The following is a 13,867-nucleotide window of genomic DNA, read 5'->3' on the forward strand; positions in this document are numbered from 1 at the left end:
AAACAAAATACTAAGCAGAAACATTCATGATTCATGTATCATCAACCTTCAGCAAGTATACAACTTGATGAGACATCTCCAGGAATGTAGCTGATAGTCTGATACGGGCATGGAAATCGTGATACCTGACAGAAACATTAGATATTAGCAAAATCAGATACGGATTATTCAACATCACTTGCATAATAATTAAGGTTAAGCATCCTGTTTAACAAACAGTGAAGTAATACCAAAATAGCAAAGTGGCACATAATAACACAAATATATACACCATCCACAATTGTAAAGCTCTCTGGATATGGAAGTAGCACGGTTATGAATAAGCATGTAATAAGAATTGATATACATGACTGAGGAAAGACCGACTCACAAAAGTTATCCCCCTCACAATGTTTTCACGTTGGCAGGCTACACGCGCGCTGAAGTACACCTGATAGGAGCTAATCAGAATTCCAGATATAATAGGAGGCAGGAAATTTCGTGCTGGATCTATGGTTTGCTCTTCTACACAGGCTATAAGGCTCTATTTGGTTTGGCGTAAAACCTTTTCAGTAAAAAATGATTTTCCACGGTAATATTTTTTCAAGGAAAAACATAGTTCCAAACTAGTTTTCCTTTGTTTGGCTTCTTACAAGAAAATTAATAGAAAAAAGGAAAATAGGAGAAGATGGGTGAAGATTGATGGGAAGAAAGAAGATGGAAAAGTGGTTTCCTTTCTTTACAAATGGACTTTTTCCACCTTTGGAGGAGTCATGGAAACTTGTTTTTCATCCCTTGCCAAACCAAACAAAGTAAAATGAATGAAAAGGGAAAAATTGTTTTCCGTGAAAACGTTTTACACCCTATCAAACGGAGCCTAAATTGGAAATCATGTAAATTACCCTGGAAAAAATTTATAACAGCAGCTCATTGTAAATCAGCTCAACCAAAAAGGCTTGAACAAATGATGATAGTATCTTACCAAAAAAGCAACACACGTACAGTTGTTCATCCCAGCAGATCTTTTACATCTAAAGGAGCTGAAACCAACAGGCTCTCAGGAACAAGCTTTCTCTGTTCATCTAATCTTTCTTCCACCTCACACAACCTTTCTTTCACCTCACGCATCTCTACTACGAGCTTGGATTTCGTTGCCTCAAGCTCTATAATAGCTTCTAGTTTCTCCTTGTTTTTGTGAAGCGCCAAAGCCTTTTCTACAAAGGGAACTAGCCAATCCAATTTGAAACGCAGTGGCCGAAGGTCAAGCAGGGTTGAATATAGGTATTTAGCTTGGGAGTCATTTAGGGACATCCCGGAACCCCTTTGAAGAATCACAATTATCTTTGCTAGAGATTCTAAGGCCCATGTAAGGAGACTATCACTGTTCACTACATGTCCTTGCATTATATTTCCATGCTTATCCCAAACCTTCTGCAAAACTGGGATCAAGAGAGAGCTCACATCAACTCCTTGAAACTTTTCCTGTCAATCACCATTTTCAACAATTTCAGAAATTAAAGTACTTCAAGTTTTTACAAAAATGTCAGGAATTGGGTGCCAATGGATCTACCTTAACACAAACAATGGTGTCTGAAAGAGAATCTACATCAACATCAGCAGCCTGAAATCTCTGCATTGAAGCGCCACTTTCAGGGTACTCATGCTGAGAATTAGTTGCTGGAGCAGAAGCATTGTTGTTTTTACTGGGGACCTCTGGATCAAAATCAGAGGCTTTAGCTTAGGAGTTGGAAAGTTTGATTGTCACAAATTAAATGTAAAGGAACTTCAAAATGTGTAACTAAGTTACCTTCATGAACATGTGGTATATCCTCTGCGACTTGCAAAGAGGTGTGTGGTATCTCTACCTCAAAGATGGGCTCCGGAGAAATTTGAACTTCATCATCTTCGGGAACACTATTGAAGTAAGAAATAACCACACACTATTAAAGGTTAGCAGCTTCATTGGACAACTATTATCAACTAAAAGCAATATGTGCTGAAAGTGAGGCTAATCTTACAATTTGGCTGATCATTGTTCATCCAGTTCTTCGTCTTTCCTTTCCTCATTATCATCATTCTCCTCCTCTTCCTCTCTGTCATCCTCCTCCTCATCAACATCTTCATGTTCTTTGTGTTCTTCTCCACTTCAACAATCACGATATATAGTTTCAAAGTTAGCATTTTTCACGAACTCATCTACTAGTAAACTAGAAAAACGGAAAGGGATTATGTATACATATATGAGGTGTTTTGTTGTTGTTCAATAAAATAAAGGCTACTCTCACCCTAAGGTACAATGTTTATCATTCCAAATCCATGATGGGGGTGGCCATAACACATCAGCATAGCGGCTAGTGCTGCAGTTGCCTGGAGGCCCTGGATAAGATGAAGATAATACAACACCACAATCACCACGCTTCAAGTGAAAGACATGAATATCCCCATTACTACAATAGTTGTATGCGCGCAGGAACGAAAAATCAGGGAATACAATGCAATTGCCTTTCCAGCCAGGAAAATCCTTGGCTGAGGCAAAGAAGCAGCCATCAAAAGTGACGAACAATATCCTTTCCTCACCTATATCTTCAAGATAATCCCATTTCTCTTCCTCCTCATTCATCCTAAAACACTTTAAAGTTGCACCCCATTTCCTACGCTGTACATGAATTGCATACAGTTCATCGCATGATACAACTAAAAATTTACGGGTGTTATGCTCACCCGAAGCCTCACAACATGAGTCTTCTACAACACTCGAAACCTTCAGTGAATGGTAATCAATGGAATAGGCAAAACCTCTGCGCTCAACAAGATAAATCTTCCCCTTGAAATTCACTAAATCATCAATCAGCGGCCGTCCCTGACCCTATAAGGTATCTTATGTTTTTCCCCATTTCTAAGCCTTGTTGCATACATATCCCTCTGTTGAGACAACTCCATAAGAGTACAATCATTAATTGCAGGGTGAGTTACACACTTTGGATTCACAAACAAAACCGCCTTGTAATTGTCCCTATTACCCTGACAAGTCGACCGATGGAATCTACCCAATTCCAATACATTTAAACGGGACAAATCCATAGCTTTTGGAAAATCTATGGGCATAGTTGAAGCATTGGGACATCTGATAGAGAGCTTACCTTTGGTAAATTCGTCAACAAAGAATAACCAAGGTGGGAGACTGGGATTTACATTTGATTGCAAGAGGAATACAGAACTTGCCACTATATTATTGGTTTTTGAGTTTGTAAAGCCATACTCGTTAGTGAGACGATAGGGCCCACAGGGGAAGAGAGGGGATAATATGTTTTTTGGGGTGAGAAGAGAAAGAGGAGCAGAAGCTCGCCATGTCTTACAAACTCGACGGAAGTGAAGGACGTCAGCCCGTGTCTCAAGGCGTTCTGCTATAATTGTTAACAGATCCGGCGCCAATTCGGACCATGATATTTGCCGGCAGCGGAAACGGGATTTCATTGGAAAATCCGAGGAGATTTTGGGTTTATGAATTATGGTTAATTTTGGCTTCCTGGACAATGATTAGCAGAATGTGTGGAGTTTTGCTTGTGGGAGTAATTTTCAGCTGTTAACTAATGGCTATTAAAGGTTAGTGTTTGACAAGAGTAGATGTTGAAGGGCCGGAAGTCTGCATTCTGTTAAATGTGTAATCCAATCCTGTCAGAAACAACAAATACTATAAACACAGGGTTATCCAACACTAAGATCACTAAGCAAGCTAATGTAAAAATAAAAATCATGTCTAACAATATAACAATATAAAAAATAAATAAAAAACTTTGTACAAGTAGTGATAATGGAAAATGAACACCACATTATTGGCTTATTGCTGGTTGCAATAGTCTATATAACTCTATTGCTCAGACTCGGCTAGATATGTTAGACATGGCAATCTTGTGAAAACTATGCATGATTTTGATCCTAAATAAAAGTGTCCACGTGTAATACCCATGTCCAAAGTGTTGAGTATCCAACACGACTACTTGAGATGAAATGAAGAGTCGTAGTAACACAAACCAATTGAATTCAGAAGTAAAATAACACCCCATACAAAATTGTAGTAGTAGACACCCAACTAGAAACCATCACAATTGGCTTTTGATGCTTGTAATTGGAGTTTTGACCAAATGCAATGCATAAGAACCCTAACTGTTGAATTTTTCAGTGAGATTTTTTTCTTACAATTCAAAACCCCTCTTCTCAGGCATTATTTGATCTAATCATAAATAAAATCATACACTCAAGCGCATGATACATACCACAATCTCAAAAAAAAAAAAAAACACAGTTCAAAATAAGGAAACACATAGTGTTTTTTTGTTTTTTTTTTGGACAACTAGGAAGTAGTTTTTCCATGTATATTATTATTAGTGCTTGTTTGGTGGAAATTAAAAACAAAGTTAAAACAATTAGTGCTCGTTTGGTCTAACGTAGGAAAAAATACATAGAAAGTAGTTTCCCATGTATATTAGTTTCCTACGATGTGTATAGAAAGTAGTCTTGTTTGGTTGGACGTGGGAAGTAGGATTTCTCATGGGAAGTTCCACTTACCTACCCCTAGGTAAGCGACTTCTTATATTTTGTGAGAAGTGGAAGTTCCCACATGAATTTTGTTAACCAAACAACTCCACTCCCTTCCAATTCCTCGTGATTTATATGTCAACCAAACAAGCCCTTAAATAATAAAAGAACATACTATATTCTTTATGTTTTTTTCACAAAACTAATCTTAGGCTCCGTTTAGTAGGGCGTAAAACGTTTTCAATGTAAAATGATTTTCCATGGAAAACAATTTTCAAGGGAAAACACAATTCCAAACTAGCTTTACTTTGTTTGGTAACTTAAAGCAAAATGGGAGAAGATGGTGAAGATTGAGGGGAAGAAAGGAGAGGGGGGTAGGGAGGAAAGAAGGAAAAGTGGTTTCCCTCCCTTTCAAATGGAAAAGGGTTTTCTACATTTGAGGGAGTCATGTAAAATTGTTTTACATCCCTTACCCAACCAAACAACGTAAAATGATTGAAAAGGGGAAAATGGTTTTCCATGAAAACGTTTTACGCCCTACCAAAGGGAACCTTAATGTTCATTTATTTTGAACTTGATGTTCATTTACTTTGAACTCTATGATATTTCGGGAGAATAATATGCATCATGAACTGAGTGTAGATCTAAGTGTGATTTAGCAATTAAACAAGTCTAAGATGATCCTTGCTCAATTTCGGTACTCAATTCGAACAAGTATTATTACTAGGCGAGCAGTTTGAACTCAGATTCAAAGAACAAATACTAATTCGAACAAATAATGAAATCTAGATAAGAGATAATAAACAAGCCCCAATTCGAAAATAAACAAAAATCCAACAAGAGGGCATGAACAAAGGTGGGTTTTTGGAAAGAAAGAAAAGTACAACAAAAATTCAGAAATTTTAACATGAAACAAAACCCAAATTCGTTTGTTCATAATAAGAATTAAGAAATTAATAAAGATTAAGAAAGGGAGGGACTGAGGAGAGAAGTAAGAACACATACCTGAACATGCAAGGAATGAACAGTTGAACAGGAATTACGGAGCAAGTTTCTACCGAGCAAGAGAGTGGGAAGATGATCCGAATTAGGTACCGTTTATTAAAAACTCAGAGTAACTCGATAGTTATGGGCCAGGCCGGCAAGATCGGCCCAGTACAAAAAAAGTCTGGCACAAACACAAATGGGTTGTGCGACGTTCTTGAGCCACAATGTTTTGGAAAAGCACAACAAGGTACGACTTGACAAATTACGCTAAATTTGGTAAAGTTAGGCTTGGCCGATCCATAGATGGCGGGTCTGGGTGGTTCGTATCCATTCAGGCCTATGATTTATGGGGATCGAGCCTGAGTCCGGCCCGGGCTACAACCATCTTTAACTATATGTATTATAGATTTATAGAATATGTTGCTTATGCATTTTTTTTTTTTAAAAAAAATTTGTGGTATACATTACCCAGATACAGGGTATCTATATGGTCATATTGGACAGGGTACGTGTTTAAGTGTTGGACACGGTCATTTTGTTTCCACACTCATGATGCTTGGTCCAAACTCCAAAGTAAAGTGCAAAATGTTCATGTCCATATTCAAGTGTCGATAATCCTACACGATTAGTTAAGATATCTAAAGTGTCCATGTGACATAGAGCGCGGTGAACCATTGAGGTTTACAAAATACAGCAACAATTAATTTATTCTAGACTTGATCATATGGTGAGTCGGGCCGGATCGAGGCATAAAAAATCAGGTCGTTATGTCGGACCGGGCCGAGCCAAGATTCGGGCAAAAAAATTGTGTCCGAATCCGCTATTCCAGGTGTTAAATACCAGGATTTTCGAGTCTTTTCAGTCCGCGCCAAATTTATAACTAAAAAGTGTAGATTTATGTTTCCCAAACCCGCCCCCCAAAAAAATTCGGGCCGACAATTTCTGCTCAAACCCACAACATTTCGAGCCAGACTCATCTTGATCAGCTCTAATTTATTCGTATTCTCCAAGTTCATTTGTAACCTCTCACGAAGAAATTTGTGTTAATGAGTACGAGACTATTGAATTTTGATAACTACATTATATCAAGTACAACTAAGCTACACATTGTAGTTCATGGTACATGGGGGGATTATCAAATTAATTAGGTGATGACGGTATAGAACTATACTTGGAATTCTCTGTTCCCTGGTGCTCTTTGCCATTTCTATCCTGAAGGTAGTTTTGATCATAGTCCTAGTGTGTTGAGCTTATTCAATGAGGTAGTTGACTCGCTAAAGCTCGAAGAGGTTTAGCAAGTCAACTACCTTAAGCTTCGCATAAGCGTGTAACCAAAAGCTTTTATGTTGTGTTATAATTATTAAGCTACAAAGACCGGTACTCGTGTCGTTATTCACAAATAAGATACACATGAGTACAAGTCGTTTATTTCTTGAATCATAAGATAATTCACGAGACAATCACGCATGATTACCAAACCACCAAGTGAAAAATCTCTTCTATCAACCATTAAAGTTATTAATTCATCGTATGATACAACACAAATTCTTATTTACAATGGGTGTACAATAAATATTGTACACCTGAGTAAAAGTTAACTCAAACTGCTAAAAAGTTAAGCTTATATATGTAAAAGTTATCTACTTTTAGTGATAAATTTATTTCATTTTAATAAAAAAAAAAAATCTTCAAAATCACTAACAATGTATAAAATTAATCATTTAACCCTTTATAATGTTTATCAATCAATTTTTTTACTAATATAAAAGTTAATCAAAAGTAGGTTAAAGTTACAAAAAAAATGGATAAAAGTTATCTTGGTGTACAATAAATTTATTGTACACCAACATAACTTTTACCTAGTTTTCTTTAATTTTTACCCGATTTTCTCAAACTTTTATATTATTAAAAAAAAATTAATAGATAAATATTTTAAAAGATTAAATGATTAATTTTATACATTATTAGTGATTTTGAAGAATTATTTTTTTATTAAAATGAAAAAATTTATCACTACAAAATAGAAAACTTATACCTATATAAGGGTAACTTTTAATCATTTTACGTTAACTTTAACTTTGGTGTACAATATTTATCATACACCCCATGTAAATAAGATTTTGTGTTTATTTATAGCACTTAATTGATTACAAATGAAAGAGGTGAGATTTATATCCCACACAGCTACACATTTATACCTGTTATTTAAAAAGTAAAATCATATATGATTAGTTGACATGTATCATCCTCATCTTTCATCAACAAATTTGTAAAAAAAATTTCCTTCAAATTTTCTTTTTGTTGGTTGTTACTTAGTATATGAATTATTTTACAACTTCATATCCTTCTTATTCAATATTAATTCACTATATAATTTATATATTTTTTCATTTTAACTGCCACCTCTATATAAATCATATATTCTCACTAAAAAATCACAAGTTTTGAATAAAATGAGCACTTTAAAAGGAAAGTTTAACAATAAACGGGCTCAAAGCTAGTTCTTTTAATTTTAACCACCAATAAAACACCTGGAGCGAATAAAACTAATGATCTGATAATGGGTGTTGGGCTTACCACTCAATATATACCTTAGAGCACACACAACCTTGACATGTAGGTTGAGTCAAGTGATAATTGACAGGACAAAATGACTATAATGTTGACAGTGTACAAGGGTCAAAATTTTATTAATTTGCCCCGGGATGCATATGTGACCCAAGGTCAAGTTCATTAAAATTGGATGTGGGACCGCATGAAGCGCCACTTGCATAATGTTACCCGTTTGCATACGGAATTTTAGGCTAATATTTGTCGTGTGCACGCAAATATTAATGCATTTTGTACTGTGTGCATATTTACTGCATGCATGCAATGAATATTTCATGTTTTTGGACTCATATATGGCAAAATTTTCAACCAAGGAAACTTAATCAAAAATTAATAGTCAGTTATGTATCAATTTTACTTCATTGTGCTATACATGTATGTTTAAGGTTATACGTTACATTTTTATTTGTATGGTTAATTTAATTTCATATTTATTTATTTCTTAAAATTAATAATTGCGTTAGAAGGTGAATTTATAGTTGAGTAAATATGTAAACGTAAAAAAAGTAGGTAAGAGAAATTAATAACCTTGAGTCGATCAAGAATGAAGAAGAAAAATGAGAGATTTAGGTAAGTGATATGTCAAGTTAATAGAATATGAGGTGGAAGAAGGAGAAGGATGAGAGAGAAATTATTTTTCATTTGACCGAAGGTCAAGGATGCACATGATCTAACAAAGGGTAACTTTAAACTTTGACTTTGGGCCTCTTTAAAACAAAATTAATTAGAGAAACTAATTCCCCAACACCTTTAATTGATTACAAATGAGTGAGGTGAGATTCATAACTCACTAAAAAGTAACATATCTTATCCATACCTCCAGTTTTAACCATCGGATCTAACACATGTGTAGCGAATAAATATAATGCTCTTATATGAGCCGTAAAAAGTATTTTATCGATTTTTATAGGTCGTAAAAAATAAATTATTTTTATACTAAACCTTTATTAGAAGATTATAAATTGTCTATTTCGGGTACTGCTAATACGGCCACGACCTCTAACTCTTATGTATTTGTAACTTTAAGGGGAAATAGGTCATTGACTAATTTCCAATTTTTTTTATTAAAAAATCTCCAGTAAATTCTTGCGGATTGTCCTAATAAAAGCGAACGGCGGCAACATTACACATTTACACAACTACACTACACAATTACACACTCCACTTAAAATGGAAAAAGAGAGAGGCGTGATGACGATGGATGACCTCGCGGCTCTCGGCGACGACACTTTATACTTTCCGGGGATGATAGACGGAGGCGGAAACAGCGGCGGCGGCAGTGCATTTTTTCCCGACCTAACAAACTCCAGGTCGTATGACTGCTTGTTCAGGAACCAGATGAGATATTTCTACTGGAACCGAATCCAGAAGTTTGGGGGTTTGGAAGGTCTTCTTGGCAAGAAGGTGGTCGTTTTTCAGGTATAATTTACATATTTTGATTTGATTGTGCTGTGTATTTGTTGTCGAAATGTGTTTTGGTTTTGTAATTCGTTCGAATTCCGTGTTTTGTTTTGCATAATTTTTTTATGGAATTGTGTTTTTCTTGATGATTTATTGATTTTATGGCTCATTTGGAATTGTGCTCTAGCCTTTTAATTTGTTGATTTATTGTTGTTAGGTCAATATTAATATGATTTCTGTTTGGTATTCTAATCAAGTTTGAGTACAATATTTCGATGAACTTGTCTAGCGTCTTTGTTTTCTTGCGGATATGAAATTTATGCTTCAAATTGATAGCGACAAAGATCGATGATGATGTATTGGAGTGTGGATGAGAATATCTTACAGATCTAGTTACAGTAAATTCATGCTACCATTTTTGCTGTTTGGACTTAAAAGAAAATTAGTGATACGGAGTACTAGATAATTTGGACCGAAATAAAATCTTGAAGTACCGATTCTTTGATCAATAAATTAGTCTAGGATTATGTAGGAAATTCGTTGAATTCAGTTTTGATATGCTGCTAAAATCTTGAAGTACCTATACACTAACCAGTACACAATTAGGGAACATCTTACTTTCTGGTACATTATCCGATTCTCAGCGACATGCTTCTTGTGACGCTGAAGGGATATATTTTAGAGCGTTACGAAATCAAGTGTCAGAGTGTCTATAATTATGTTGGAACATTAATTATCTGACGATTCTTTGATCCATTGAGGCATTAACCTATTCAATAAATCAGCCTAGGATTATGTAGGTGATAAAGGCTCCAATGAAATTTGTTGGATTCAGTTTTGATACCAATGAGATAATATTTGATTTGAGGTAGGAACTCCTGTCTGACTCTCCTAGCTAGTAGCTAGATGTTATGTCCTCAATTTTTCTTGTCATTTCTTACTAATTCTCTTCTTTTTAGCTTGTCTTGGTTGATGAAAGTAGAGGCCTGCAAATGAAGCTGCGTAAGGACGTTTCCGGACAGAATCCAGAGGATCCAAATGTTGCTGAATGTTCTAGAAACTTGTTTAAAGGTTTTATAATGAGAGTACTATTTTGTTTTAGCACTCATACTTGTAGTCTAGTTTGAAATTAATGTTTCTTATGCACATTGCAGCTCATATTCCGCATTTGCTGCAATGCCTCCAAGATTCCAAACGCTGGGTGTACTCTCGCTCCTTGGTGAGTGATATTACATATTTGAGAATACTTTCACTTTCTCTACTAAATGCTTTTTTATTGTTGGAAATTCCACCTCCATGGAAAGTAAAATAACTAAATAGCCTGTTTTTTGTTATCTTAATCAACTTTATAACTTCCTTTGAAGGTGATCAAAGAGTATAACAGGGCCTTGCTCGATGATACACTTCAGAAGCTCCTCTCCCATGACCCTGTTGGTGGCCTTAGAGACATAGCAATTGATATCCCATTCGGTACTCCTGACTCTGAGGTACTGTTGAGTTTATTATGTCTCTTTGACATCCCATTTAACAAGCCAAGTCTTATTGTTACTCCCCTTTCTTCATATGGCTAATATTTAAAAATGATGTTGTGGTTTCTTATGAAGGTTGATAAACAGTTGTACGACTTGATGAAAAATCCAGTGAAGGAGTACAAAGATACACCCATGCCACTTGGAATTCATTGTACTGAGGTACTATTGAGATTATGATGTTTCTATTGGTAGTTTAAGCTCATTTGTTGTTGAAGGATTAATAAGACTAGTTCCTGCAGTCAATAGGATTAATAAGTAGGTGAAATGCTTATGATCTAGAATGATATTGATAGTACTAGGGTCTGAAGTTAATAGTTTCTTTGACTGCAGTTGTTATAGAAAAGGTTCTGTTCTGTTTAACTTCCATTATTCTTTGGAAATGGTTTGTTTCCTGAAATGCAAAACTAGCCACAAACTTGTCCACCCTATTGAGTATTGATTGATGTTTTGGGGGTTATCTACACTTATTCTTGATGCTTTTTTAGAGGAAGAATAAATATCACGGTATTCTTGCAGGACGTACGTGTTGTATCATCAGTGACTTGACTTTTAGAGCATTGCTTTGTCGCTTAAATATTTCTCATTCAGATTGTCACTGCTTAAATATTCATTGTCATGTTTGTTGTCTATTTAAATTGTTGTTGCTTTTGGGGTGCATCATTTTTTGGTAGGACCTAGTATTATATATCACACCCCGTAGTCCAGTAGATTATCAAATAGCTGTGAAACTTATGAAAAAGGATGTTGTCAATTTGGAGTTTCTATTTTAATTGCTTGGATACAAAGAGGGGTATTTCTGGTCATCTTGAAGTTAGACTCTTAATCAACTAATAACCATGGGAATACATTAATATTTTCCAGACTATGATTCAATATAGCTTGCTATGTAGTAATATAATGACATGGATTTTTATTTTGGGGGGTATAAATACAACTGTAAAACTTGACAGAACAACTTAATTGGTACAAACATAACAATAGTAGATTAGTATTTAGCACTATGATTCAATATTTTTAAATAATCGATTGGAAAAACTTGGCCCTGTTTGAAGGTTATAGTGACATGTATTTGATTCAATTCAGGTCTTGATGTTTCTTGCTGGAGATTTTGCTCTCGATAATGCTGGAGGCTTGAACAGTCGTAATGCAGTTCTGAAACTCTTGCGTTATCTGAATACTGAAGACGGAATACAGAAAATACATGTAAGTCGCTTAGCCTCTGTAGTGAAGTCCTATATATTCTTGTTCGTAATGAGTCCAAATATTGTTTATTGTTATTATAAAAATAATAATTGCAGGGGTTTGATGAGATAGCTGCTGGTTGCCCAAAAGTGAGCCCTGAGAAGATAATGTCGCTGAAAGACGTGCATTTGACTACTTGATCATTAGCTGCACTCGTGTGTTGGTTTCAGAAATTCTGTTCCACTTATCGGATTTTTTTTCGTTATGCTGTGAGTTTGTAATAATTGTAGAAAACTTTGTGAATAACGAGACGAGTACGTACTGGTCTTTGTAGCTTAACTTGGAGCTGATTAACCTTAGTTTTGACTGGATATACAGCCTGGTTAGAGGTAATGAACCTCAGAAGATCAATTGATTTGAAGTGAACGCCTACATGTGCTTGACTATTTACGCCAAACATATAAAACTAAGCTACTCGATTTAGTTGTATCTTGTATATATGTACACCACGTCACTGTTGGATTAGATCACATTGTACAGAACAGGTTTCTCTACATACAAAATTGTGACCATTTCCTAGGAATTGAGTGATATTGGAGAGGATACAAACTTAGGAAAAAAACAGGTTAGAGATAAAGGTCTTATTATCATGGATAATATAATGTTAGAGGATCGAGGAGATTTCCTAGAACAGTTTCTAGAGATTTTGCTAAAACGATAACCATCAATTAAACAAGAGGAAACCCCTCCACTGCAAATTACAAAAAAAAGGTTGTTAGAGGTTCGAGGAGGATTAATTATGAATCCACCAAAGTTAATCAAACGAGCCAAGATAAACGTACTGTGGCTCCAACTTCTGCAATGGAAATCATAACATTATTATGCATGTTTTGGCACATATTAGCTTTATGATCACGTTGACAATCAATTCTTTCCACTAATTGTTTATAAATTAATTTACCTCATAAAGTAATGCATGATCAATGAAACATCTCTTCTTGAATGTATATCTCTTCATCAACCAGACAACCAACACAAGCTAGAATAAACAGCTATAAGTTTCGTTTGGAATTCATGACCACAACATATACGTACGTATTACATCGATTGTACCATTAAACTATTACATCGATGGAATGTAGGCATCCCAAAGAAAACACATCATATCATAATATTCCAGGGATGGATTCATGGATACAATGGTGGCACAAATCCATCAGATGACCATAAGTAATTTGGTCAACCATATATTTTTTCTTTTTATAAGGACTATTGTACACATGTCATCGATCTTGACCACTAGATAAATACTTTATTGGTCACGTACAAGTCAATAGCTGGAAAAACTCAGTCAATGCCGGTTAAATAAAAAAAATAGGTCATAAAATTTCAACATATTTACAGAATTACCGTGTTATATATTTGCTATTGCATAACGGGTATGCAAAAATACTTCCTCGTAGAGTACGGTACATGTTACTTCCTCCGTTCTTTTTTAGATGACCAGAATTAATAATTAATAATTAATAATTAATAATTAATAATTAATAATTAATAATTAATAATTAATAATTAATAATTAATAATTAATAATTAATAATTAATAATTAATAATTAATAATTAAATTAATAATAATTAA

At 34.9% G+C, this 13,867-nt stretch overlaps 3 protein-coding genes across 3 annotated transcripts; 1 reads left to right on the forward strand and 2 right to left on the reverse strand.

Annotated features, from left to right (window-relative positions):
• Positions 1 to 960: 960 nt before the first annotated feature.
• On the reverse strand, positions 961 to 5,656 carry LOC130460864 (uncharacterized). Its single transcript, XM_056828550.1, has 6 exons — positions 5,521 to 5,656; positions 2,265 to 3,651; positions 1,998 to 2,123; positions 1,787 to 1,893; positions 1,550 to 1,692; positions 961 to 1,461 (listed from the first exon to the last, which is right to left on the reverse strand). The coding sequence occupies exons 5-6, from the start codon at positions 1,613 to 1,615 to the stop codon at positions 988 to 990; spliced, it is 540 nt and encodes a 179-aa protein (XP_056684528.1). The 5' UTR covers positions 1,616 to 1,692; positions 1,787 to 1,893; positions 1,998 to 2,123; positions 2,265 to 3,651; positions 5,521 to 5,656; the 3' UTR covers positions 961 to 987.
• On the reverse strand, positions 2,009 to 3,453 carry LOC130460813 (F-box protein SKIP23-like). The gene is made up of 3 exons (XM_056828401.1): positions 2,894 to 3,453; positions 2,265 to 2,777; positions 2,009 to 2,123 (listed from the first exon to the last, which is right to left on the reverse strand). Exons 1-3 carry the CDS (start codon positions 3,451 to 3,453, stop codon positions 2,009 to 2,011), a joined length of 1,188 nt encoding a protein of 395 aa, XP_056684379.1.
• Positions 5,657 to 9,148: 3,492 nt separating the features above from the next.
• LOC130460912 (uncharacterized) lies at positions 9,149 to 12,648 on the forward strand. The gene is made up of 7 exons (XM_056828724.1): positions 9,149 to 9,531; positions 10,473 to 10,584; positions 10,668 to 10,732; positions 10,878 to 11,000; positions 11,118 to 11,204; positions 12,129 to 12,248; positions 12,344 to 12,648. The coding sequence occupies exons 1-7, from the start codon at positions 9,283 to 9,285 to the stop codon at positions 12,425 to 12,427; spliced, it is 840 nt and encodes a 279-aa protein (XP_056684702.1). The 5' UTR covers positions 9,149 to 9,282; the 3' UTR covers positions 12,428 to 12,648.
• The last annotated feature ends 1,219 nt before the right edge of the window (positions 12,649 to 13,867 follow it).

This window comes from Spinacia oleracea, chromosome 5 (genome assembly GCF_020520425.1).
Source record: "Spinacia oleracea cultivar Varoflay chromosome 5, BTI_SOV_V1, whole genome shotgun sequence".
Taxonomy (NCBI): domain Eukaryota; kingdom Viridiplantae; phylum Streptophyta; class Magnoliopsida; order Caryophyllales; family Amaranthaceae; genus Spinacia; species Spinacia oleracea.

Coding starts and splice junctions, on each gene's coding strand:
- LOC130460864 (XM_056828550.1), bottom strand. CDS start 1,615: ATGCAGAGATTTCAGGCTGCTGATGTTGATGTAGATTCTCTTTCAGAC. Junction 1,462..1,549: donor ACACCATTGTTTGTGTTAAG/GTAGATCCATTG, acceptor GGTGATTGACAG/GAAAAGTTTCAAGGAGTTGA.
- LOC130460813 (XM_056828401.1), bottom strand. CDS start 3,453: ATGAAATCCCGTTTCCGCTGCCGGCAAATATCATGGTCCGAATTGGCG. Junction 2,778..2,893: donor TTGTCTCAACAGAGGGATAT/GTATGCAACAAG, acceptor TGTTGAGCGCAG/AGGTTTTGCCTATTCCATTG. Junction 2,124..2,264: donor GATAAACATTGTACCTTAGG/GTGAGAGTAGCC, acceptor TGATTGTTGAAG/TGGAGAAGAACACAAAGAAC.
- LOC130460912 (XM_056828724.1), top strand. CDS start 9,283: ATGGAAAAAGAGAGAGGCGTGATGACGATGGATGACCTCGCGGCTCTC. Junction 11,001..11,117: donor TCGGTACTCCTGACTCTGAG/GTACTGTTGAGT, acceptor TTTCTTATGAAG/GTTGATAAACAGTTGTACGA. Junction 12,249..12,343: donor ACGGAATACAGAAAATACAT/GTAAGTCGCTTA, acceptor TAATAATTGCAG/GGGTTTGATGAGATAGCTGC.